This window comes from Pogona vitticeps, chromosome 3, assembly GCF_051106095.1.
Source record: "Pogona vitticeps strain Pit_001003342236 chromosome 3, PviZW2.1, whole genome shotgun sequence".
Taxonomy (NCBI): Eukaryota; Metazoa; Chordata; class Lepidosauria; order Squamata; family Agamidae; genus Pogona; species Pogona vitticeps.
This window is the reverse complement of record NC_135785.1, coordinates 174,618,554-174,643,825: the sequence shown is the minus strand read 5'-3', so window position 1 is coordinate 174,643,825 and position 25,272 is coordinate 174,618,554. Positions and strand designations below refer to the sequence as shown.

The following is a 25,272-nucleotide window of genomic DNA, read 5'->3' as shown; positions in this document are numbered from 1 at the left end:
CCCCTCCAGATTAAGGAAAAGCTTTTTTTAAAATAATATCTACCTATCCTGAAGGAACAGGAGAGACTGCCAGGAAGATAATGTGAAAAGAAAGAACTTTCCATCTCTTAAAATGGAGGGAATCCCAGGGGGAAAAAAGGAAATAAAATGAATCAAGGATGCACAAAGGAAGAGAGATACAAAATCAAGGATCTGTATTGGGCTAGTTAGTCACCTCAGTGTCCATCAAACATAACCACTCAAATCTTGTCTTTTTCCCCCGGACAACAAATCTGATGGAGATACCATCTTCAAAAATAAAGGATGAATTATTACTACTACTGTTATTAGGCCCTGGCCATATGGAGAACTGGATTACTAGGAAGTCACTTAATAAGGCTATGGAGTGGAGCTGGCAAAATCAAAGTGAACCTAAGAAAATGCAACATTCACACTCTGTAGTTCTTTACAAGTGTGGAGAAGAGCAGACAACTTCATGTCTGCATCAGTGTTCTCTGTGCCCCTCAACATGTGCTATGGAAAACATGATGTTAGCAGCCCTATGTGCTCTTGTTGTTGCCTGTTATTGGGTGAAAGTTATCTGTTATATTTATTCATTGTACTGTGATGCTTCAGGAAGGAAGGAAGGAAGGAAGGAAGGAAGGAAGGAAGGAAGGAAGGAAGGAAGGAAGGAAGGAAGGAAGGAAGGAAGGAAGGAAGGAAGGAAGGAAGGAAGGAAGGAAGGAAGGAAGGAAGGAAGGAAGGAAGGAAGGAAGGAAGGAAGGAAGGAAGGAAGGAAGGAAGGAAGGAAGGAAGGAAGGAAGGAAGGAAGGAAGGAAGGAAGGAAGGAAGGAAGGAAGGAAGGAAGGAAGGAAGGAAGGAAGGAAGGAAGGAAGGAAGGAAGGAAGGAAGGAAGGAAGGAAGGAAGGAAGGAAGGAAGGAAGGAAGGAAGGAAGGAAGGAAGGAAGGAAGGAAGGAAGGAAGGAAGGAAGGAAGGAAGGAAGGAAGGAAGGAAGGAAGGAAGGAAGGAAGGAAGGAAGGAAGGAAGGAAGGAAGGAAGGAAGGAAGGAAGGAAGGAAGGAAGGAAGGAAGGAAGGAAGGAAGGAAGGAAGGAAGGAAGGAAGGAAGGAAGGGAGGGAGGGAGGGAGGGAGGGAGGGAGGGAGGGAGGGAGGGAGGGAGGGAGGGAGGGAGGGAGGGAGGGAGGGAGAAAGAAAGAAAGAAAGAAAGAAAGAAAGAAAGAAAGAAAGAAAGAAAGAAAGAAAGAAAGAAAGAAAGAAAGAAAGAAAGAAAGAAAGAAAGAAAGAAAGAAAGACTACATTTGGTCCAAGGGCAGTATGTTCCCCATTCATGTGTGCTATCACATCTGCAAAGGTTATTCTTCCTTCCTCCCAAATATTGTGTACAGACAGATATTTTTATACATCTATAAAACAGCTTGAAAATTATTAGAGTCATTTAAAAACCTTGATATAGTTCAGAATCATATGGTCCTTCTTTCTCTCCTGTCTGTTAGAATATGTGAAACGTCAAATAATTTGACTCCTTGGTGTAAGCCAAGATTTATGGATGCATACAGGGAGATAATGGGAATTATTTTGCCAATGGATGATCTTTCCATGTGGGAGATAATGCGACACCACAGATAATCTTATGGAAACTGACTTTATGATTAGATTGTCCCCCTGCGGAATCATAATATAATTTCATCCATTCATTCAGGGTCTGTGTGGGAGAGATGATTTATTCTCAAAGTTAGTGACCTAAGGACAGGATGTACATGATAAAATGAAATATCAACCCAGAAATGTTGTTGGAGTTGTTTTACTGGCTCTGAAACATGTTATTGCTGTAATCTGAAGAGCCTTGATCTTGGTCCATGTCAAACAGCTTCCAAGACTGCATATTAATAAGCTGGAAATATTACTGTCTTTGTTTGGAGAAACATGACATTTTCCTAAACAAAACAACATCAAAAATGGCACTGAGACAAATTATTTGGTAACCGTTTTACAGAAAGAAGCTAGGTTATACAAACAGGGAAGGAAACATTACCAGTAGCAGTTCGCCTGTGATTGCCAGGGCTAACCTAAAACATTTTGCTGTCCAAGGAAAGATGTCACTATTCTGTGCACCCCAGATAGCTGGACTGGAAAATTAATCTTTCTTCAGCACTGACAGAGTAGCCCTGCCACTAAAAGCAGCAGACCAGCTTAGGGGGCAGAAGGACAGGCGGCATGGCACAAGGTTCTGCCCTCTAACAAGTTAACATCAGCTACCATTACCTAAGGCTACTGCCTTAAAGAGCCTAATGGTAGAGTTCATTCTAGTAACTGTGGAGCAACATTATCTCCCATGAAAATGAAGCATCTCTGAAAGGAAAAGAATGCTTTTCCACGGGGCTGGCTGTAGCTCCTTGACATAGGCACGCTATTGCTGTTTATTATCATTGCATCATGGCAGAGCGGTGGCACATGTTATTCATCTTCCTATGTCTAGGCACTTATACTTTCACAAAGAAAGTCAGCACAAATCCCTTTTGTGTGCCCAGTTGACCTTCAACATACCACACCCATAACTTGAATCAGAGGCGTAAGAAACTAGGTGTGCAAACAGCTTTCTAATTTTTGTCTTGTACTTCTCTTGTACCTTATATTCATCCTACCTTCATTTAGACATGGTGATCTTTTTTAATCTTATCTTATCTTAAGCCAACCCTTTTCCCAATGGAGCAACCCAAGGCAGCACTCAACAGCTTAAAAGGGGTGAACAAAATCTGAATGAATTAAAATATTAATATTAAAATAGAACTAAATGTATAGCAATATTAAAAACATCTAGAAAACTAGCCTAATACAAATTGAAAGAAATTATTTGCAGCTGTACCACTTTTACCATCCCATATCCACTACTTTTCCATGGAACTGGCTGTAGCTGACTGTAAGCAACTCTGATCAAGCAGTCATTACAGATCCCTGTATATTGGTCCAGCTATGTAAGAAGGATCTTAGAACTGCAAAGCTGGAAGGGACAGGGTCAAGGAGGCACAGAGGGGAATTGAACTCCAAACTTCTGGCTCCACAGCCAGATACCCATACCATTGAGCCATCCAGCATATTATGACCACATTGTTTGCTAAGATGCTACAGAAGCATTTCTAATCTAGCTATGGTGGGTTTTTTTTTTGTTAGGTTGCTAAGCTTCTCTTATCTTCACTGCCCATTTGACTCTGGACTAGTGAGGTCAATGGGTCAAACTAGACATTACAGACTTTATTATTAGAAGTGACAATTTGTCAATCAACATGGCTTCAGTCTCTAATGGGTCCATATTTTGCCATAATAAATTTGTAAATTCTTGCTTCATTCAAGTCCTGACTAGAATAAACGCATGTAATAAACTTCTGAATAGTAAGTCAACATTTATACAAATCCCACTGACTAAGTGGAATTTCTAATTGAATGGATCTATTCTAAATCAACTATAAATTAGATTTAGAGTAGAGATGGGCATGAATTAAAAAATGAATCACTAAATTCATTCATAAAATCACTAATTCATTGATTCATATTCATATGAATCAATGCCCCAACAAATATGAATCAATGATTTTTTAAGCGATTTTTGATTCATTGATTTATTCAGCTATACAATGCCCCCCAGGCACCTAGAGAAACCAAAATCACAGAGATGCTTCCTCTGACTCTCCTCAAGACAGCTGCTAAAGTTATTTTGGTGAGTCTAGATGCCCGGGGAGATCTTTCCTCAGGGGGGCTGCTTTGTGGATGTCAATTAGAGTCAACTCATTAGTCAGTTAAGTTCTGTTCATGAAACCAGTAATTATTTTTATACAATATGCTGCTTTTGATATATTCAGAACTGTGAGCAAATAAAACTTTTATTCTTTCTCTTAACAGTGTCTCTGATTGAGTTATTGAGATCGTAAGTGCCAGATGAGAAGAACAAATAAGAAGGGGTGGTTTACTCTGAGGAAACTAGAAGCTAATTCTGTTCTGTAAGTCCATGAACTTTTATCTACTGTGTAGTTAGAGGTTTTGAAGCCATAAAATTCCAAATTCTGCCAAGAACAGTCTCCCCATATCTGCAGAGTATCAAATCATCTTCCTCCTCACCCACCTCCTCTTTGGTAAACTAAATGGGTGAAATCTTCTTGCACAGCCATAGGTGGCCTACTGAGCCACACATGAACTCAGTATGCCACAGGTAATGTCTACAGTGAGTTCTTAACTTCAGACACTTAGCCTCTAAAAGCCATGCCATTTGTCTTACACCAGTGGGATTAGGTAAGAGGATTTCAGTCAATGAGACCCATGGTGATCAGGTTTCATAGTAGGGAAGATGCTCTACCTCCTTAATAATTTAGCTATCTTTTAAATAATTGCTCTAATTTTTTAACATCAATGTGGAGACAATGACACAGCCAACCTCCAGGTCCAGATAAACCAAACATGGAATTCAACATGTATGCTTAGAACTGCACTCCCTGTTCTAATTATGTACTCTTGATAGTCCGTGGTATATACAAAAAGTTATGGCCAACTCAAGCCAAAAGCTGACCTTCGACACTCATCTCAGAGCATGCAGGTTGTCACTCAAAAGCAAACATGAGCATCTACTTTAAGAGGTAAGATGTTGTCCCTACTGAAGAAACTGAAAGGAAAAATTACTCACTCCCAATGTCCGGCCGCAGCTTTTTATCGTACTCTCTCAGCAACTTGTTCAGCAACAGCGTCACATCAGTGTCGTGTGTTTTTGGAGCCATTACCCATTTTTGGTTTGATGTGAAATCCTCAAAGTCATCCTCTTCAACCTTTCTTGAACTGCAGTTTAAGCAACAAATAAAAGAATATAAGGGAAACAACCTTTGAATAACAGAGCATGTCTTGCTTTTCCTCAGCAAGTACAATGTGAACGCTTCTGATTTCTTTGGAATTCTCCTCAGGCCTATCAGTCCCAAAAGCTATGCCTGCTGCCACAGATGAAAGTCCAAGCAGACCAATTTAATGGAAAATAATCGCATAGTTTCACATCATTACTTCACACTAGATCATGAATCTGGGGAGAAATAAATACCATTTTTCTTCTGTCACAATGCAATGTCTTGCTTTATGTAGTTTAAAATTTGCAGTGACAACCCATGGTGAATAAGCAGCCTTCTTTTGAACTCCATGGCTTCTCCTGCACCTAACGATTCATCTTTGCCTAGAAAGAACACTGAAAATATTTTAATGGCAGGTATTTTAATGTTTTTGACTCTTTCATCCCCTTAAAATACATTATGTTCTTCACATGTCAGAATTTCTATACTCCATGTAGTTTTAAGGGTAAGAAAATAAGAATGAAGGTGAACCTAAAACTTAACACATTGGCTTATTACCTAAAATAAGTCTACTTTAAGGAAGTTTGTGGCAATAAAAGGTTCCATCCCCTCCTCCCCAGTATAGCTACTGTGTTTCCCCAAAAATAAGACAGGGTCTTGCATTAATTTTTGCTCCAAAAAACACATTAGAGCTTATTTTCAGGGGATGTTTTTTTTTCCATGTACAGCAATCTACATTTATTCAAATACAGACACTTCTTCTTCTTCTTCTGGTTGCTGCACAATGGTGGAGGGTGGACTTCCACTTTACTGGGGCTTATTTTTGAGGTTGTTGTTGTTTAGTTGTCAAGTCATATCCGACTCTTCGTGATCCCATGGACCGGAGCACGCCAGGTCCTCCTGTCTTCCACTGCCTCCTGGAGTTGAGTCAAATTTATGTTGGTAGCTTCGGTGACCCTGTCCAACCATCTCGTCCTCTGTCATCCCCTTCTCCCCTTGCCTTCAGACTTTCCCAACATCAAGGTCTTTTCCAGGGAGTCTTCTCTTCCCATGAGATGGCCAAAGTATTGGAGCCTCAGCTTCAGAATCTGTCCTTCCAGTGAGCACTCGGTGTTGATTTCCTTCAAAATGGATAGGTTTGTTCTCTTTGCAGTCCAGGGGATTCTCAAGAGTCTCCACCAGCACCACAATTCGAAAGCATCAATTCTTCGGTGGTCAGTCTTCTTTATGGTCCAGCTCTCACTTCTATATAGGGCTTATATTACAAGCATCCTGAAAAATCACACTAGGGCTTCTTTTCAGGTTAGGTCTTATTTTGGGAGGAAACAGGGTATCTACAGCTCTATTAATCAAGGAACCAGCCAGCCAGCCAGCCAAACAGACAGACACCCTTGTCCGGAAAGCAAGCAGATCCCCCAAATGATGTGGGATGATATATGCGGGGTTGCTAGAGGGGAGGAAGGAAACAAGAAGCTTTTCTTCAGTTCCATTCCTTGCATTAACACAGTTCAGACTTCAGTCTGATGTGAGGGAAAGCCCCCCCTCCCTCAGAAGCCCCATCCCACATTATTCAGTGCCTGGTGGGAGGACAGGTACAGTAAAGACACTTTTCTCCCATGAAGTTTCTCAAGATACATTATCTTAAAGAGCCAAGCCAGTAGGGATTGTTGCACTCCCATTAATATGCCAATCTGAGAAAAAAAAGATTTGGATTGCATCCATGCATAAACATTCTTGGGAGTGAATCTCACTGAATATGGTGGAACTTGAATTGAAGAAATCACTACGCATAAAATTATCCAGCAAATACCTCTTTCCTCTACAGCCTATTTTTATAGCTTGAATTGGTTTCCAAAGACAGTAGCCTAGTTTACAGGTATATCTTGCATTACAGATTATTTTGATTGACATCATTAATGATAGGGTGGGTGTGCAAAGAAAAAAAATCGTAATAATTGGGATGTGGAGGGGGGGAATGTGGGACAAGTTTGCCTAAACTCTGAATGTTTAGATTATGGTACTGAAATAGGCTTTCTTGAGACTCTTCTCCTTAACCAGGCTGGGAACAGCTATCCCAAGTGAATTTGGCAGAGAAAAGATATGTATTACTAAACTCAAGTGACCATGAACCAGAAGAATCATGTAATGAGACCAGATATATTATCATGGGTGATTCAAAAAGAATATTCTTGTAATCCAAAGAAAAGCCTAGACAGATGATTGATGAAATTCTTAAAATGGTTAACAACATAAGAGAAGCAAACATAGTTGTGACAGACATAGAGTCAGAATCCTAAATGCAACTTTTCACCAAGTGGCATATACTGTAGGGACTATGAGTATTGTTACAACAATCAGTGCAAGGAAACAAAAGAGAACAACAACAAAAATGTGAAAAGAGAGATCTCCTTCATAAATTCTAAGAAATCAAAGGGAAATTAAAACAAAGATTAGGGATTCTGGAAGATCATCAGGCAAGTATACTATCTGATCAAGATGAAATAGAAAAAATATACTGAATTATGAAGTAGAGATGACAGATTCTTTTGAGGAGAAATCCTGTGATGAATAACTTGCAGTTTTAAAAATCCAAGTGAACGTTGCTCTCATAACAACTGGAAGAAATAAATCACCAGGTTTAGATGGGATACCAATAGAACATATTTCAAGATACAGAAGCTAAATCTACAAAAATCCTAACAATGATATGTCAACCACTATAGAAAACAATACAATTGTCCATAGTTTGGAAGTATTTAATATACATTTCATAGCAAAGAGGATGACAAAGATGGCAGTAACTATAGGATAATTGCATTAATTTAGATATTTTTAAAAAGGGGGGGCTCTGTTTTCTTGATTATAGTGAAGCCTTTGACTGTGCGGATCATGAAAAACTATGGATCATGCTAAACAAACTATGTGAAACAATAATATGGAAAACTACAATGGTATCTCAATGGCAAAGGTATCAGACAATAGCTGATCTCTCTATCTGTTCAACCTATAGGTAGCAAATAGGTCTTCATACAAAAAGTTGAATTAGACTCAGATGAAAGAAGAATGAAAATTGGTAGAGGAAATAACAATAAGTTAATATATGCAGATGACACTATTGCTGATGGAAAGCAGCAATGATTTGAAGGTGAAAGAAGTGAGTGCAACAGCAAGATTACAGCTGAACACTGAAAAGACCAAATTCAGGCCTAGATAAGAATCACATAATTTTAATGTTGGCAATGAAGAGATCAAAATAGTGAAAGAGTTTCTATACTTTAAGTCAATCATCAATGCAAACGGAGAGTGCAGCCAAGAAGACTGAGAAATGGGAGGGTAGCTATGAGGCAACTTGGAAAGAACCTCAAATGTATAGATGTGTCCCAAGAAACTATGGTCAAGGTCACCCATACTATGGTTTTTCCTATTACTATGTACAGATCTGGACTGGGCTGTGGAGAAGGCTAAAAAAAATTTACTTGAAAGATGGTGTTTGGTATAGAACTTTATGAAAAATGTGGACCCTCTACAGCAGTGGTCCCCAACCTTGGGCCTCCAGATGTTCTTGGACTTCAACTCCCAGAAATCCTGACCTGCAGAGGTGATGGTGAAGGCTTCTGGGAGTTGTAGTCCAAGAATATCTGGAGGCCCAAGGTTGGGGACCACTGCTCTACAGGACAAAGTAGGTTCTAGGTCAAATCAAGCCTGAACTCTCCTTACAAGCAGAAGTCACTAAACTGAGATCATTGGGCATACCATGAGGAAACAATTATTATCTCTGAAACAATAATGCTGGGAAAAGTAGAAGGCAGCAGGAAAAGGTGGAAACTGAATAGGAGGTATATTGACACAATCAAGGAAACTACAACCTCAGGTTTACAAGATCTAAGCACAGTTGTTAATGATAGGAGCTTTCTGCAGGTGACAATTTCATAGGGTCTCTGTTAAATCAAAACTGACTTTGCAGCACATGATAATAACAACAACAGATTGTTGAGAATTTACTTGGTTCACTTTTGAGAAGTGCTTTCCATAGCACACAAACTTCTTAAACAAGATGGAAAGAGCTATAGATTTAAAACATTCAGGTATGAAGGAAACCGAAACTGATAGATTCATCCATCCCTAGAGACGAAACAGCTGTATTCAATCATTCATGGGCATGAACTGAATGAAATTTAAACGGACTTCAAACTGATCTGGTGTTTTACAAAGGCAAGATGGGAACATTGAGTGGCATGCAGCAGTTAAACTGACTTCAGAGTTAAAAAGAAAAACTACATTTTAAAACTATGGGCACATTATGTTCAATTGTAGGCACGTTGGTGGGCACATTAAGATGAATGTGCAAAGTGCACCTATGCCTTGGCTCTTCTTTAATTAAATATAGGGATGTGTGTAGGAGGCAATTGTTCTTAGAACATCACCATATAGGGAATTTTTTCACCTCTGTCTTTGGATGCTCTTGGGTGAAAATTCCCCCTATCACCCTTTATTTGAAATCCTAAGGTTTTCGATAACGTTCTGGAGAGCTGGAGAGAGAGATTTTTGTTCTATTACAGTGAAGAGGAAGGGATAATTACTTAAAGGAAAAAAGAAGCTGCAGTTTTACTGCAAAGGAAAACATTTTATAAAGGTGTTTTTAAAAGAAAGGGGAAAAATGGCTGAAATCCTGTTAGTTAACATAGTAAGTTGTGCTAGGGTAGGAATCAATGGAGATTTGACAAGTCAACTCCTCTTTAAAATTCACTGATTCAAACGGGCCTACTACAGTTGTGACTTACTTTAGTAAGTCACAGCTGGGGTATGTCCACTGACTCATCAGAGCTCACAGAGAATTAGACTCACCAAGCCCGATGGATTCAATTGGATCAACTTATGCAACTTACTATGTCAAGCAACAGGATTTCAGCCATTATATACAAAAGTATCACAACTGGGACTAGTGGGAAAGTGGGAAAGTAGGGCAGGCTCTCCCATTAAGCAGATGGAAGGGACAGCCTCAAACAGCAATTTCTGTGCGATACAAAAGGGCAGGAAGATTGTATTTATTTGAAGGATTATTATTTTAGATTTACTGTCAAGGAAGAGGAAAAGGACTTCTGGGATTTTCTGCCTGAGGTGGCAAAATAACTAAGCATCGCTTGCTGCTTTGTCCCCACAATGTCTTGTGGGCAAAGTACAGCACTGATTTATCATCGCATGGGACTTCATTTACTTACCCCACAAGCATATTTGGTCATTACATTTTAAATACTTCCTTAAACTTGCAAAAATTCCCTGCAGACAATGAATGAATGTACAAAGGACTGGACAACATTAGAACCTTCCTCTCTGCCCTGCTCTGTTTCATTTTGGTTTTCACTCACAGGGGAGAAATGGTTTCTCTTCCCAAAGTCTGAAATATATAATCAGTCCTAGTAGTTTAGACCTCTCGTACCTCATTCTGCTGTATTTGCAAACCAGCAGACAATGGTGAATTTGGAGATGCAGACATTCATCATAACAGTCTCTATATCCCTCCACACCATAAGGAAAACAGAAAAATGCAAGAAGCTAGATCAACAGATAAAGCAGGAAATAAATAAGAAGCAGGTATTTGGTAACATTAATGGCTCTTAATTGCCAGTTTGAGACCAAGCTACTTTTGAATACTTTCCGTTACAATGGGGATACCTTACTACAATATACTGTTCTTGAGGAAAGTCCATTGCATTTCTGGCTACTGTGAAAACTGTGGCTAAGCTCAAAGGGAGCAGGGAAGTCCAGGAACAGTCCCTACTGTTAAGAAAGTCCCAGAGTTTTCACCCTGAAAGTTCTGACTCCTCTACACCAATACATATGGAATAGGGTGGCCACTTACACATCAACAGAAAGGAGGACAAAAGAGGACATTGGGCCTCTCTCAAGGTGGCTACACAGAGAAGCCTGGTCTGAGAAGATCTAGTAGTTTGGGCAGATGGCATTGGGGAAAGAGGCTCTGATAGGTAATGTAGTCCCAAACCGTGAAGGACTTTATACATGAGTGTCAGAACCTTGAACCTAAATCTCTCCTAAAAGAGGAGATATGGCCACCCTAGCACAGAATTATAAAATACATCATTCCTAGAGGGGCCAGGAGCCTTAAAACAAGAGCTCTTTGTTCTGGAATACAGTTGCAGACTGACCCCAGCCCACTGGCTGAGCACACGCCCTGAACCTAGAAAAATTCAGGTTCAGCCTCTCCTCTCTGAGCTAAAAGGAAACAATAAGTGACAAGCAAAGACCTTGAGTGGACACCCCAGAGGGCCACTCCCAATCAAAACAGACAATACATACTAGGCTAGAATGATTAATGTTGTGTCCTGGGATGAGGCAGCTTCCTGTGCCTTTTGAAGAAAGCATAGGTATGATTTCTATATGGGGGGGAAAGGTGATTCTTTTTAAAAAAAAGACATTTCAAGAGTGACCTGAAGGATAGCTGAAGCTTCAGCATGGAAATGTGTCCCAGCATATAGAAAATAGCAGTCTACAGCAGCAACGGTCACTAAGAAAATACTTTTTTGTGTACAAAATGCCACAAAATGCAGATCTTATTTTTCCCCCATTGCCCATCTCTAAGAAACCTCTCTCCCCCCCCCCAACTCTCTCTTTTCCTTGAGGCTTCGTAGTTACGCTAGCTTTCCTTATTTGTTAATGTGCTCATTACATCTGGGAGTTTGCTGCAGCATCATTTTATTTATATATTGTACCAGCCAACAATTGGACGTGAGCACTGCCTATGTTAAATTACAGTTTAGTACATCTGGGATATTTGATTTCTTTTTTAAAAAAAAATGTGGAAGGAAGCTGCATTTTGTTGCTTTTGGCACTTACTGGTTTATTTGTACAACATGTAATTCTTTTCTTTTCAAATGCTGACACCCATGATTTATCAGTGTACATTAACTGAATTATTTGCTTTCTGGGATGACTTGTTAGAGGATGTAAAGCCAATCTGATCTATATTCAGCTGCTCTCAATGTACCTCAACTGAAATAATGATTGCGTGCAGAGCAAATATAATAATAATCGCATGCTGTCAACTCAATTCTGACTTATGGCGCTCTTTTCAGAGTTTTCCAGTTGAGAATATTCAGAAGTGGCTTCCCATTCCCTTCTTTTGGGGGCATCCTGGGATTGGGTGACTTGCCCAAGGCTACACAGGCTGCCTCTACTCACAGGAGGCACCATGGGGAATCAAACGCCCACTCCCTGGCTCCGCAGCCAGATACCTACACTACTGAGCTATCCAGCCAGCTAGAGCAAATACAAAGCCGTGGAATTCTTGCTTCTCATCAATGGCGTCATCAGGGCAGGATTTTTAGGGAGAAATCTAGGGCCATTCTCAGCAGAAAGAGAAGGGTTAGCTCCCTTCAAATGCCACACTATGAAATGTATTAATATGCATTGCTGCCTAAAGAGCCCCCACTGTCATTGTCAGAACAGACAAACCCTGAGTCCACAATTGCCTACTTGCATCACTCAGGGCAATCCCTACCTTTATGCAGAGCAAGGCACCTGCCTCACCACAGCTCTTCTGTGACGTCATGGAGGGGGCAGAAAATGGTTAGTTGTTTTTTTGTACACACAGGGGCATTCATTTTAACTTTAGATTTGCAGAGCAGGAAGTGACCCTCTGGATCATCAAGTCCAGCTCCTGTCAAGGAGGCACAGTGGGGAATCGAACTCCCAACCACTGCCTTCACAGTCATTGCCTAAACCACTGAGCTATCATTGTTGCTGCCGAGACTGGGAAGGCTAGGATTTTCTCTCTCGCCTGCCTCAGTAACTGACTGGCACTAGGTACTTGGCTCCTTGACTTGAGAGTGAGTCGAAGGGTCAATTTTCTGCTCTGCCTCAGGCAGCAAAAGCTCTTAGGCCAGCCCTTGAACTACTCCTCCCCTTTCTGACATGTTTCTCTGTTGGGATTAAGGTGAATACCCAACTAGAGATGGTGAAAGTCTACTTTTTGGAGCTGCTTAAAACCAAAGATCCTATAACCACACCTCTGGATTTTTAATATATTTTTAGGCCATGACCACTGTTTTGCTGCAAAATGAAAAAACAAAGACTTGATAAAACACCTAACAGCTAACCAGCTGGCCAGCATCTCTGCTACCTTATGTAGTTTCAATAGGCTACAGTTTTTTTAAAAAAAAAAGTTTCCAGAAGATCCTTCTGTCCTAATGGACTTCTCTGTGTGCATGTGTTTTAACTGGAGGCCCTTTTCTGTAATACTTAGCATATATAGGTAAAATAAATGCTACCTACTCCTTTATTTGATCCTTTGGGCCAAATTCTGTAAGGTGCTTGGGAGAGAGGATGCCTTCTCTTTTCTTAGTGTGAACTCTGGCTCTTTAAAATCCCAACACAGAACGGTTTGTACCTTGTAGAGGGAAACTTCTAGTAAAAAGTAAAGGAACCTCTACACATCTATATATTGATGAACAACTACCTGTATTCCCATCCTGTTTCACCATTGGCAAGGCTGGGCCAGACAAATCTGGAGGGTCACCAGCCTTGGTCTTGTTAATGCTACTGAGTATTGCAGAAGGAACCATCAGAAACTGGCAGTGAAAGAGATTGCTAACAAACTATACTTAGAAAATAAAATGAAGTTAAGCCTGACTGGAAATGTGTTTATGACAAACATTTGGAATTTTGTTTTTGAACAGCTATGAATAATCCCAGATTACACGTGGGTGGATGAGACAAGGAGAGAATTTAACCCTACATGCCTGCAGAAATCACTGGTTTTAGAAGAAAAAGAAAGAAAGCGGTGTGGTTCTTAAACACAATACAAATGCAGGCTTAGGTGATGCCTATATATGTGTGTATACAACAATCAGCAAGCTTTCATGGGTAAATCCACTTCTTCAGGCCATGTACCAATATGTTGTATATAGTATGGAAAAAAAATTAATGAGAGTCCCAAAAATTCATAGCAGATGTTTGTGCCAGGTTTGCTTCTAAGGGATTAGTTAGAAAAAAATGCATGCTGCATCAAAGGTGTGGTTTTCAAACTACAACCCAGGTAGCTGTTGGTTCAATATCACACACCCCTACTTCTCAAAAAAGAGGAAGAAGAACTGCCAGGCAAAGTGCTGTCCTCTGAAGATGCTGCCCACAGAGACTGGCGAAACGTTAGGAAGAACAACCTTCAGAACACGGCCAGAGAGCCCGAAAAACCCACAACAACCAATTGCCAGGCAGTTTGCATGTGCACCCCCACCCCTCCACATACTCCCTTCTTTTGAAACTGCAACACAAAAACCCAGTGGAAATTGGTGTAAAATTTAGTCTAGGCAGAGCCAAGAACAAATTAATAATATTACCTAGTGGCTGGAAGTAGGTATTTGCTGTCCTAATTGACTAATGTTAAAAGTCCATGTCATCTTGGTGGTGTTGGAGTGTGTGTGGCTTTTTCTGGTTTTCTCAATAGTTCCAAAAAACCCCAAAGAAAGCTGTGTGGTCCTTACATAATACAGATGCAGGAGTAGGTTATACCTTTATTAGACCACTAAAAATCAAACAATCAGTTAGCTTTCATGGGTGAAATGCACTTCTTCAGCCCTAGTAGGGCCTTCAAGTTTATTGAGATATTTAAGGAGTGATTTTGCCAGTATCACCCTCTCCATGAGTCTGCATGGCTGAGTGGACATTCAGGCAGGTCTCCTAAGTTCGGTCTGCTAAACCACACTGGGTGACTGATAGGAAGTTGACCCTTGGAAACATTGAGGATGGGTCTTTGACTTGAAATTTGAAAGGATTTGTCGCGGAGATTGTATCGTGGCTCTTTTGTGACAGGAACATTTCCAGCCATGTTTCTCGGATCATTACTGCAAGCAGCATTTCTTGCAGGGAAGGATGTGTTTCATCTAAACCCCAGAATCCCTTGCCTGCATTGCAGACTTCAGGCAGCACAGGGGCTTACCCTGTGTCCACACAGTTGTCAGAGAGAGTTGTTTTTACACCAATCAGGCCTGAGCCATATTGAGGAGAGTGACGGGCTGCTGACTATGGCATCTTCCCCAAAAGTTATCAGCCATCTCCTTCACAGGAGGTTCCTGAGTAACTGAATAAGAGAACAGATCTTATTATGAATGTGTGGCCATGGATGTGTGCCATCAAGCTGCTTCTGGCTTATTGTGACCCTAACAGAGTACATGATTAATATCTGATTGATTCACAGATGAGGAGGAGTCCGAGAGGATGGTGCCAAATTGTTCAGGACAGGGAAACCCCAAAGCAAACTGCAAAAAAACTTTTTAAAAGCCTTTCCCAAAACTAGAAGGTCAGGCGAGACCTGAGATTCATTGCAAATATCAAGTGATGCCACTCCTGGGCAAAGAATCCCAGCTATACCCATACAGTGATGGGATTTTAAACAGTTACAACAAACCAGGGGAGGGAGCTTAAGACTGTGGCTGAGGAGGATTCAATGAAATTTTCAGCACTGTGCACAGAAGTAGTTATAGAAAGAGAGGCACATATAATTTTATAAATTCTCTGGAAAAGAGAAGGTTAGTATCATTCTGCCTTTATACAAGCAGATGTTGTGGCTGTATCTGGAATACCGTACATAGTTCTAGTCACCCCTCTTTCAAAAATGACACCTTTGAGCTGAAAAAAGGAGCAGAAAAAGACAAGGAAGCTGACCAGGGCAATGGACTCCACCATCAAAAGGAAGAAAGGCAGAAATCTTTAGGATATTTAGTTTAGAGGTGCAAAGAGGTGTGAAAATGGACTCATCAGGACTCAGGACAGAAGCACATAAAAGAAAAATTATGAATTGTTTTATTTGACTTCTGTCCCACCTTTCTCCCAGTGAAGGGACTCAAGGTGATGTACAACAGCTAAAAAAATACATGGATTTAAAATGACAATAAATTAGGATATGGATATTAAAATAAAAAGTAGATTGAGAGGAAATTGTTTGCATTGGTCATTGTACCAGAACTCACAGTTTCCACATCTGGAAGATGTGGACAGAGAAGACCTTTCTTCATGTGATGCACAATCGATTGAAGGCATTTACAGCCCTCACAGAATGTGACAATGATGCCAACAGCTGTCATTGGAACAGGGCCTCCGTGTTCACAGGCGGAAAAGCTCTGATTTCCATGGGATTGCTGGGGTCTCCATAGGTGCTCTTGGGAAGCATTGAGGCTTTACTAGAAGGACATCATGTCAGATCCAGTGCAGATCTTGTGATATGAACAGTTTGAGGTTGGAGGAGAGAAAAGGGCACTTTTCTGAGCCAAGCCTGCTGGGTACAATGGCATAAAAACAGCAAATAATGCTCCTCCCCTTTGCCATTGGGGGGCCCCATTTTGGGGTGGAGTGCTGTGGTCTCACATGGCCTGAGGACCCCACAGCAGGCTGTGAGGGGCCAAACATTTCTCATTTCTGATGTACGTGTGTATGTGTGTGTGTTTGTATTTTCCCCCTTTTGCTTGCTGGAAAATGCAGTGTGTGGAATCGTGTACATGTGTAGCTCAAACTATATATGAGGTTGGAAGGGATACAGAAATCTGTCACACAGACTGAGCATAGAGAAATCTTTCCTGAAGTCTAAGCAGCAAGGACATGCAGTTATCTTGAGGATCATCACAGGGACATTCCAGCTGATAACAGGGGCTGGATTTGGGGCTTAACAACTTCTCCGGTTCCCTCAGAACCATAGTTGTTAGATGAGAACAACTTTCTCCAGTGTACCACCCTCTCTTTTTGTCCTTTTCAAGAGGGACATGAAGTACATTAATACGTTCCCTGCCCCCTCCCATTAACTAATATAATTGTGATTCTCATGGCATGTTTCGGAGGGTGAAATGGGGTACAAATGAACAAACTTGCTGGATAGCTCCTTAATAGGTCTCCGGCTGCAGAGCCAGAGGTTGGGAGTTTGATTCCCCCACTGGGCCTCCTTGACAGGGGCTGGACTTGATAGGGGGTTCCTTCCAGCTCTGCAGTTCTATGATGATGATGATGATGATGATGATGATGATGATGATGATGATGATGATGATGATGATGATGATGAAATGAAAGACACTGTGGTTCTTGCCTGATTAAAGGAATAGTAATCAAATCAAATAATTTCAATTTAAATTTGCATATATGTATATTTGCATATGACTAATCCTAATTTTTCTCCTCCACAACTATATGTCTCCACAGACCACCATCTTGGAAGAGGTTTTCTCTCCTGTGTGAGCACGCGGAGGGTGCCCACCCTTTGCCTCTTTGAAAAGTGATTGGTAAAAAAAAAACTTTAACTCTCTTGTCCACTTAATCTGTGCTACCACAATTGTCACTGGGTGGAAGTCAACCTGGGTGATGCCAGCACAAACTAGCTCTGGCATGTTTTATGCACTCAATGTGGCTACAAACATGACTTCGGAGGCACCTGCCCTCAGAGGAGTAGCCTAGTTTAGTCTGGAAGGGCCGGCCATTGGGAAGAAGGTTACCAAATGTTGTGCTCTGGTTGAAAAGACCACCTTCCAACCATTACACTCCAAAGCCATTTGCATCGAAATCAGAGCTCTTCAAGGCATCCAATGTACTTTTTCATGGGTTAAAAAAAAATTCAGAAATCTAAAGAAAAGCCCTGCTGGGTGAGAGCAAAGGTCTAACCAGTTCAGCATTCCATTCCGACAGTGTCCAGCTATGGGAAGTCCACTGCTGGATGCCATCCTGCTACTCCTGCTATACTGGAGTCTACTGTCTCTAATACTGGACCCAACCTAACTCACAGCCACCCAATACCCTTTTCTTCCATCAATTTAACCTGCTTTCAAAGCCACCCAACGGATTCATCATTTAAAGCGTAAAGCGTATATGCGTGTACAAATTAAGAGAAACAGATGTCCTAAAATCAAAACAGAGGAGTTCGCTGTGCAGATACCATAAAAAATGGGGGAAAGCTCCAGCTAAAGTTACTGAGCAAAAGGAAAAAGGAGTTGCTCCGTTCCTCCTAATTGCCCTGCAACTGCAAGGCAACTAACCTTGATCATCCTGTCCATTTTTCGGGGGTTTGGCAGGAAGAGTGAGCGCTGGACTTCTCATCTGTGACTAGCGGGGTGGGGGTGGGGAGAAGCGAGAGAAGGGGGAGACCCTCCGCAATCAGAAGTGGGAATACCCGTCAGATTTCGGATTCATGGGACGGCGCGCTCATTTGCACGGCAACGTTTCCAGAACGGATTGTGACATGATTGTTCAAAGTCATTACAGGGGAGCCCAACAATATCATTAACCAACGGAAGCGCCTCGGCGGCTCATCTCCTGCAAGCGCAAGCGCTTTGATCTGCCTAAGGAAAAGAGGGTCTCCCAAGTCGTCCCGCCTCGGTTGCGGAGGCACCAGCGCGAGTTAATAAAAGTTAATTGCCTTAATCGCGCCTCCTCCGCGACCGGTTTCTCGGGGTGTTCAATTTCATGGCGGGTGGCTCCACCGGCTCTTTCCCAGCTAGCCAGCCAGCCTTCCCCTGCTTCACGATTCTTGGCCATTCCTCGCTGAAGAAGCGCTTCTCCCGTCAACGTCGCTCTTGGAGCCCCAACAGGAGCGGCACCCAAGCGGCCGCCCAGAGTTCCTATTTCTGGTGGGTTTTAAAAACAAAAAATCCTGTGCATCTCTCAAGCGGAAAGCCCTGTCTGGCAACTCCGGTGCCCCAGCGCAGTCTCCGGACCGCCAAGCTTGACTTAGGGAGAGAGAGCCTTGGAAGCGGAAATCGATCGCTTTCTCTGCCAAGCCTGAAGAAAACTTTATTGCACGACCAGGAAAGAGGTTCTTTCGGATGAGGTGAGGTGAGACCGGTGAAGAATCCAGAGCTAAAAAACAACTGCAGAGCAGATCAAGTGACGACCGATTTCTCTAGCCCTAAAAAAAAAAAGGCAAACGCGGGGAAAAGGAGATGGCGAGGCGCGGGAGGGGGGGGTAGTCAATTTCAAAGCGCTCCTGCGGCTCCTAGTTGCTACCGTCTAGTCAATTTCACGGGGCTTCTGCTCAGGTGGTCGCTGCCGTGCCTAACCTAGCCCGATCGGAGGTAATAATCATTCTAATAACAGCGAAGTCTAATCGCGAGGGCTAATATGATCACAGCATTGCCTCTGAAGGATCTCTCCTCTCCCCGCTTCTCTCTCTCTCTCTCTCTCTCTCACCCAAATATGTCAAGACATATTCCAAGAAAGGCAGGAGGAGACAAACAGGCAAGCCAGAAGTGCGCCAGGTGAAACTTACCAGGCCTGGAATACGGACAGGAGGAAGACACCCACCAGAAGCTTAGCTGACATGATCCGAAGAGCGGGAAGAGCAGGGAAGAAAGTCCAAGCCAGCCCTGGCGGAGAGGGAGCAGGAGGCTCAGGGCGAGGTGGAGGCGGAGGCGAAGGTGAAGGTGAAGCAGGCGGGCGGGCGGGCGGGGGGGGGGAGGAGAGAAGAAGGGGACACGCCAAGGATCTTGTTTTCTTTCTGTGTCTGTTTGCGGGGTGTCTTTCCCCCCCTTTTTTTCTTCCCAGCCCCGTGCGCTGTAAGAAATCTCCCGCTTTTAAGTCCACTTCTCCACAAAAAGAGAGCCCCCTCCCACCTCAAGGCAAGCCTTTCCCGATCCAAGTGGGAGTAGTCCGGATCCACGGGCGTGTGACAGGTGGTCCAAGGTGCTCCAGCCCTTCCTTTTTGCCTCTTTGCTTCCTTCTTCCCTCCCCCTTCCTCTCTTCCTCTTTCACACTCACACGCACACGCACAGGCACACCCCGGTTGCCAGTGACAATCAGTGGTCGGGCCGAAGAATCGAGCGGGGTCTCGCCGTCCTGGGGGCTGCCCGAGCCATGCGACTCCGCCGGTGGCCGCGGCCGCGACGGTGCGGACTTCCGAGCAGGAGGCAGAGGCACCGGCGAGGATCGCACCTGGCGCGGAGCGAGAGGGAAAGCCCCGATCCCCAGCGGGGGAGGCTTACTCCGGACCTCGCAGGGGCTGCGCACCCGTGGGGCTGGGTCTCCGCGGGAGGAGGGCTGCACAGGGTCCCACACCATTGGAGAAGCGCCTCTTGGATCCTCCAGCTGGCCAACAGGTACCCGAGTACAGTCGTTCTCTAGGCGCTGGAGCCTAGTGGTCGGAGCCGAGCGGGCGAGTCCCCCATCCGCCTCCTTCCTTGAGAGTCAGGGCGCTCCAGCACGACGGAGGCAACGAATGAGGCGAACGGGTGGGTTGTGGCGGGGGGGGGGGACGACGACGAGGAGGAGCGGGGGGCTAATGCCCTGCCGCCTCGGGCTAGCGGCGACCGCGGCAGGAGGACTTCCCGGCGTCGGCGTCGCCTGCGTTCAGCGGGGCGCCCGGCTCCCTTTGGGGGCTCCCCGCCGCACCCCAGCTTCGCCGATGCCTCGGCCCCGTGTTGACAACGCGTGAGGAGCGAGCCTCCCCCCCCCCCGCGCGCAGCCCCGTCAATATTCGCCGAGGCGTCCTTGCGGGCGCGGGGAGGTCCCTGCCAACTGCAGGGACGGCGAGGCAAGCGGCGGGAGGGCGGCGGCGGCGGCGGCGGCAGCGGAGCCGGGGGTGGCCTCCCGGATCCCCATCGCCTTTGGTGAGCCTCGGCCGTGCAGGGCGGGAAAGCGGGGCGGGGACGGCGGGAGATCCTGAATCAGGAACCGAGGGGGCCAGACCTGTCCAATTAAAGAAATACTTGCGAACGCCCCGACCAACCTCCGCACCCCCCACACACACACACACACACTGCTTGCTTAATGATCGGCTCCTCGGGGAGGCGTGATTAATATTCCGAATTACGCGTCTCCATCGGCTTCTACGGTAATCGCGGCAAGGAAGAGCAGTGAAGGCGACTCTCTCAAGTTGGGGTTTCTAGTCCCTAAGAAAGTGCGGCTTTTTTTTTTTAAGCAGCGCCCTCTCGCTTTCGCTCGCTTTCTCTCCCCCTCCCCCTTCCGTCCTAACATTTCGCGGCTTCGCGAGGAAGCGAAGTGAGGCTGGTGGTGCGTACTGTATTTCCCTTGGCAACCATCATTCCTTCCCCCCATCCCCACCTCGCAAAGACTCGCAAAGCTTCGGGAGAGACTGACGCGCGAAGCGGCGCGATCCTGAAAACAAAACACACACACACACAACACACGCAGGAATTGAACTGGTTGAACTGGTTGTTGCGGGGTTGGAAGCAAGCAGTGGAATAGGTGCTTCGCCGCCCCACCTCACCGGCCCGCCTTCCATAGCCTGAGGTCGCTGTCTGGACAGAATGGTTGGCTTCCATTGCCCAAAGACGCCGGGAGCCAGCAGGATTCAATAACATGTAGCCTGGCAGTGCCACTAGTCCATTTCCCATTGTTCTTTGAGAGTAACTGGGGCAACCAAGCTGATCCCTACCGTCAGGTCCCACTGAAAGCAACAGGGAGCCATTCTTTCCGCCTCCCTTCTGTCCATCACAGCAGGAAGCCAGTGTGGTGTAACTGGCAGAATGGCAAGCAAGGACCCAGGAGACCTGGATGTCCATCTCTTTTCAGCAGGAAAGGTGTTAAAGAACAGGACTTTGGAGTGCTTGGTCATGGGAGTGGGCCGTTGGTCCAGATAGGTTGGATATCAATCAATCAATCAATCAATCAATCAATCAATCAATCAATCAATCAATCAATCAATCAATCAATCAATCAATCAATCAATCAATCAATATGGAACACCCCCCAGGAGGATAACAGTAAAACCACTCCTTAAATATTGTCCATATATTGCAAAGCCTATGAGAGTCACTGTAGGTTGGATGCAACTTGATGGGAGGTAAGACAGACAAAGAGAAATCTACCACAACAGGGGTAGGGAAAGGTTCTGTCTCTAGTCTTGGCCTGGCTGCTCCTGTGCTGGTTTTCTGTTTGCAAGTAGGTGAGGATGCTGGAGGAAGCAAGTGAGAATTGTGACCACCTGTCTATGGCCTCAAATGGCCCATCCACTCTGCCACCTCATTCTGCAGCCAGGTGAACATATCCAGCCATGTTGGGGAGACACTGGAGCAATCTGAGAGCTCAGGGGACACCCCATGGGGAAATCCTCCCTCTTATTTGTTCTGCTTGCCGGTGACCGACATAGAAAAAGAAAGAAGAAAAAGAAAATAGTATTTAAGGGGCAATGTCCGGGAAAACAATACATAAATGAGGACCCACCCCTGGAAATCACAAACCAGCATGCTTCACAACAACTTGTAGAGTTTCATAGAATTCTTTATTGGAAGTCTGCTTTTTTTGTTTGCAAGAAAAACATGCATGCAGTACACACACAAACACAGAGAGAGGGGGAGGGGGAGAGAAAAAAAATGCATGTTGACTAAAAAAGAGTTAAGCACAAAGTTTTCCCTACGATTTGGCAGAGAGGGGCAGCTTAGAGGACACGAAATAATCAGTAATTCTAGTGTGATGTTCGCCGTCGTGCCCCCTTGCTTGACCGTCAAGCCTCAGAGCACAGGAAGGCAAACAATCCCCCTTTTTGCACTGCTGCCACCAGGTGATCACTAAATCACCATTACTTCAGGAAGATTCAGGTCCACACTTCAAGGTCTTTTAAATAGAAGTTTTGTTTATTGATTACAGAAATTGATAGTGATTCATGAATATCTTCTTTAGGTAAATTTATTATTAACAACAATCTTCTATTTGATAATACACTCTGAACTCTCATCACCTCCCTCTCCCTCTGTTGTGGATAAAACCTTCTTTTGCACAAAATAGAAGGTTTTTGTTGCTGTTCTTGTTTCATGAAATACAAGATTAATTGTAAGGAATGCAAGTTTTTGCACAAAGGCCACAGGTTTGTGTTGTTCTGTTAACCTGCTGCCAACAAACAGCATGTTGGCCTTTTCACTCTTACATAAAAGCAAAACATCTTGCAGTGTTCGACTTTTTCTTTTCTTTTCAACAGAGTGTGTCAAAACACCTCTCTCTTTCTCTTTTTTGCCAAGGAGATCTGTGAATGTTTGTTACACCCTTATTCCACATGACTGGATTAGTTGCTGGCAATGGGGCAGTGTTCTCCACTACACTTGAGGAGACCAGCCTAGGACAGGGGCACCAAGTCAGGCTGCATAGCATCTGCAGAAGTATTCTCTAAGTCAGAAGTACAGCCTGTGAGTTTACGTGGAATAGTTGGGAGAATTGCCACTATAGTCTGTCAGCATCTGCTGCCTGGGATGGGAGTTTCAGGTTTTTTTTACTACAAATTCTCTGTTCTGGAAGTCCTAACTGACACACCGACACCTTACAAACGCCTGCATTTGGCTCACCAGGGAGAAAGGCCTAAACCAGAAGCCTCTGAAGCTTAGCTAAACCTAGTTCCACGTATCTTCCTGTTCAACAGGGAAGCTCTCAACATTGCACAGGAACAAGAAGTTTGGACGGAGCTACGTTGAGCTAGGCCTCAAAGCCTTCCAGCTTAGACCTTTTTCTTCGGTGAGCCATATTTACGTTCTTTAAGAACTCACAGAATGGGGAATTATGGGGTTTATAATTTTAAAAAAGAACTGAAAATCTCATGCCTAGTGAGGCGTTGGTCTAATGGTGTGGCTGGCCTTGCAACTTGGGCATCTTATTCAGGGAATGTGCATAACATTTTCACACATTTAAAAGGTAATCCTGAAAGAACAGTGCTGTGTGCAAGAATGTGTGACCTTTATATTTCTTCATGGATGAATTCAGTTTTACATTCGTTTTTTCCAAAAGTTCTGCTGGCGTAGACAATTTCCAATGTGTGTGGGGGGCAGGTAGTTTTATTAACCTGTGATAACAAAAAAAAAGTCCACTAGCCCCATAATTTAAAGACATGCAGACTTATTATAGTATAGGATTTTGTGGATCTGGGACTAATTCATCCAAGGCATGAACTGTTGCCCAAAATTTCAGGCCTATATGTGTGCTAGTGGTATGCAGAACTTCCATTCTGTACTTGAATAAAAAGCATACAGATCTGGGATGCCCCTTTAAGGAGACATTCCTATTCACTTCATTCCCAGACAATGTGCATTATCTGTGCATTCTCAGATCTCAATTTTTTTAAAAGGAAAAATAACAGTCCTTCAGATGCGATTGGAGTAGGAGAATGTAAGTAGGTATGACTTGGAAGGGGTTATGCTGTGTTGTAATTGTGTGACCAATACCCTCAAGGCCCATGCATTTATCATCCTTCCACAATGACATATACACCCAGCCCTAATAGTATGATAAAATGTTGGTAAAGTTTAGAAATGAAACTGAGTGAGAGACCAAAGAAAAAGAATATTCCAGAATCTTCCTAAGCACCAACACATATCCTTCTGTTTGACCTCCACCTCCACTCAGTGGCTGGCAGAGTAGCTGGAAAGGTGTGTATATACACCATGTAATGACCTCAGTCATCTCCCCAGGGCCTCAGCAGTTGAAGGGGGCATCTTTGACTTTATTGCAGGATTCAGCGGTCACTCCCCTTCTCCTTTGGCACCTACAGTTCACCCTACTCTATTACTTTCTGGCCGTGTGTATGCCAGTAAAAAGTATCCCTCTTTTCTCGCAACTTTTGCTTCCTGTACAGTTGTGTATTGAGATCATGTGAAATCTATCTTGTGATAGTGGTTCATACATTTTTTTTACTTGTTCTGCCTTTTGGGGGAGGGGTAAATTAGTTGTAATATGTTCGTCTACATCCCTGCAGTGGGACATATTCCATTCCTCTTTTTGTTCGGTTCTCTGCCCCTCTCCTTTAAAAAAAATTTGAGGGGACATTGATACAGTGGCAGAATGCCCTTGCTGGCCATGTAATTAGTTACTTGTGCCATTTTTTCTCATTTCCACACAGTATTATCTATGGAGGAGAACTCACCGCTCACTCTTCTACTTCAAGCCTTATTTGTCAGAATACCAATGCACCCCCATTCCCATTTAAAATTAATTTTAAGAAAATTAAAGTGTCAATCAAAAGTTGGTGGGAAAGGTGGGATGGCGTACCAGATATAAAGGAAATTGCTCAGTTTAGTAGTACACACTTGGTGGAATGTCAGTTGTTCTGCGCGATGAAATATGGAACAAATATAATAGTAGCCTCCCAGCGGGCTGTATTCGATTGGAGTTAGCACGGAGAGGGAACAAAAGAACTAGTAATGGCCATGCATCATCTGAAAACACCCCTCCCGTCAAAAATAGTTGCTTCATAGCTGCTTCATAAAACTGAGAGAGTGAGTGTGTTGTGGGGACTGGTCTAGGTTCAGGTTGTTGGTGAGGTGAGGTGATATTGAGTCCTGATTAAACTTCTCAAGTGTTTGCTGTCATAAGTCCAGATCATAAAGGAGCCATCAATATATTCCAGGTAGAGGAGAGTCATTTGTGGACAGGTGCTCAGAAAGCATTTGTTTAGAACTCCCTTGAATATATTAGCACAATGTTGGGCATACAGAAAAGGAGAGGGAATGTGAAGAAATATTACTCATGCCTC

General features: G+C 43.6%; 1 protein-coding gene and 1 long non-coding RNA gene across 7 annotated transcripts in view; one reads left to right on the top strand and one right to left on the bottom strand.

Moving 5' to 3' along the window:
• The window catches only part of GABRG3 (gamma-aminobutyric acid type A receptor subunit gamma3), a 401,625-nt gene extending 382,426 nt beyond the window's left edge, over positions 1–19,199 (bottom strand). For all 3 annotated transcript variants that reach the window (XM_020796824.3, XM_072994442.2, XM_078390341.1), the window contains exons 1-2: positions 19,072–19,199; positions 4,670–4,818 (exon numbers count right to left, since the gene is read on the bottom strand). In XM_020796824.3, the coding sequence (XP_020652483.1) occupies positions 4,670–4,818; positions 19,072–19,124 (202 nt within the window). In that variant the 5' untranslated portion in view covers positions 19,125–19,199. The remainder of the gene's footprint in view (positions 1–4,669; positions 4,819–19,071) is intronic.
• LOC110080677 (uncharacterized) overlaps positions 4,771–25,272 on the top strand; it is a 32,356-nt gene continuing 11,854 nt past the window's right edge. The window contains exons 1-2 of one of the 4 annotated variants that reach the window (XR_013543510.1): positions 4,771–18,633; positions 19,007–19,219. This is a non-coding gene — a long non-coding RNA (uncharacterized LOC110080677). Of the gene's footprint in view, positions 18,634–19,006; positions 19,226–19,759; positions 19,898–20,317; positions 20,408–25,272 lie in introns of those variants that run through there. The other 3 variants (XR_013543508.1, XR_013543511.1, XR_013543509.1) reach the window with 3 other exon arrangements.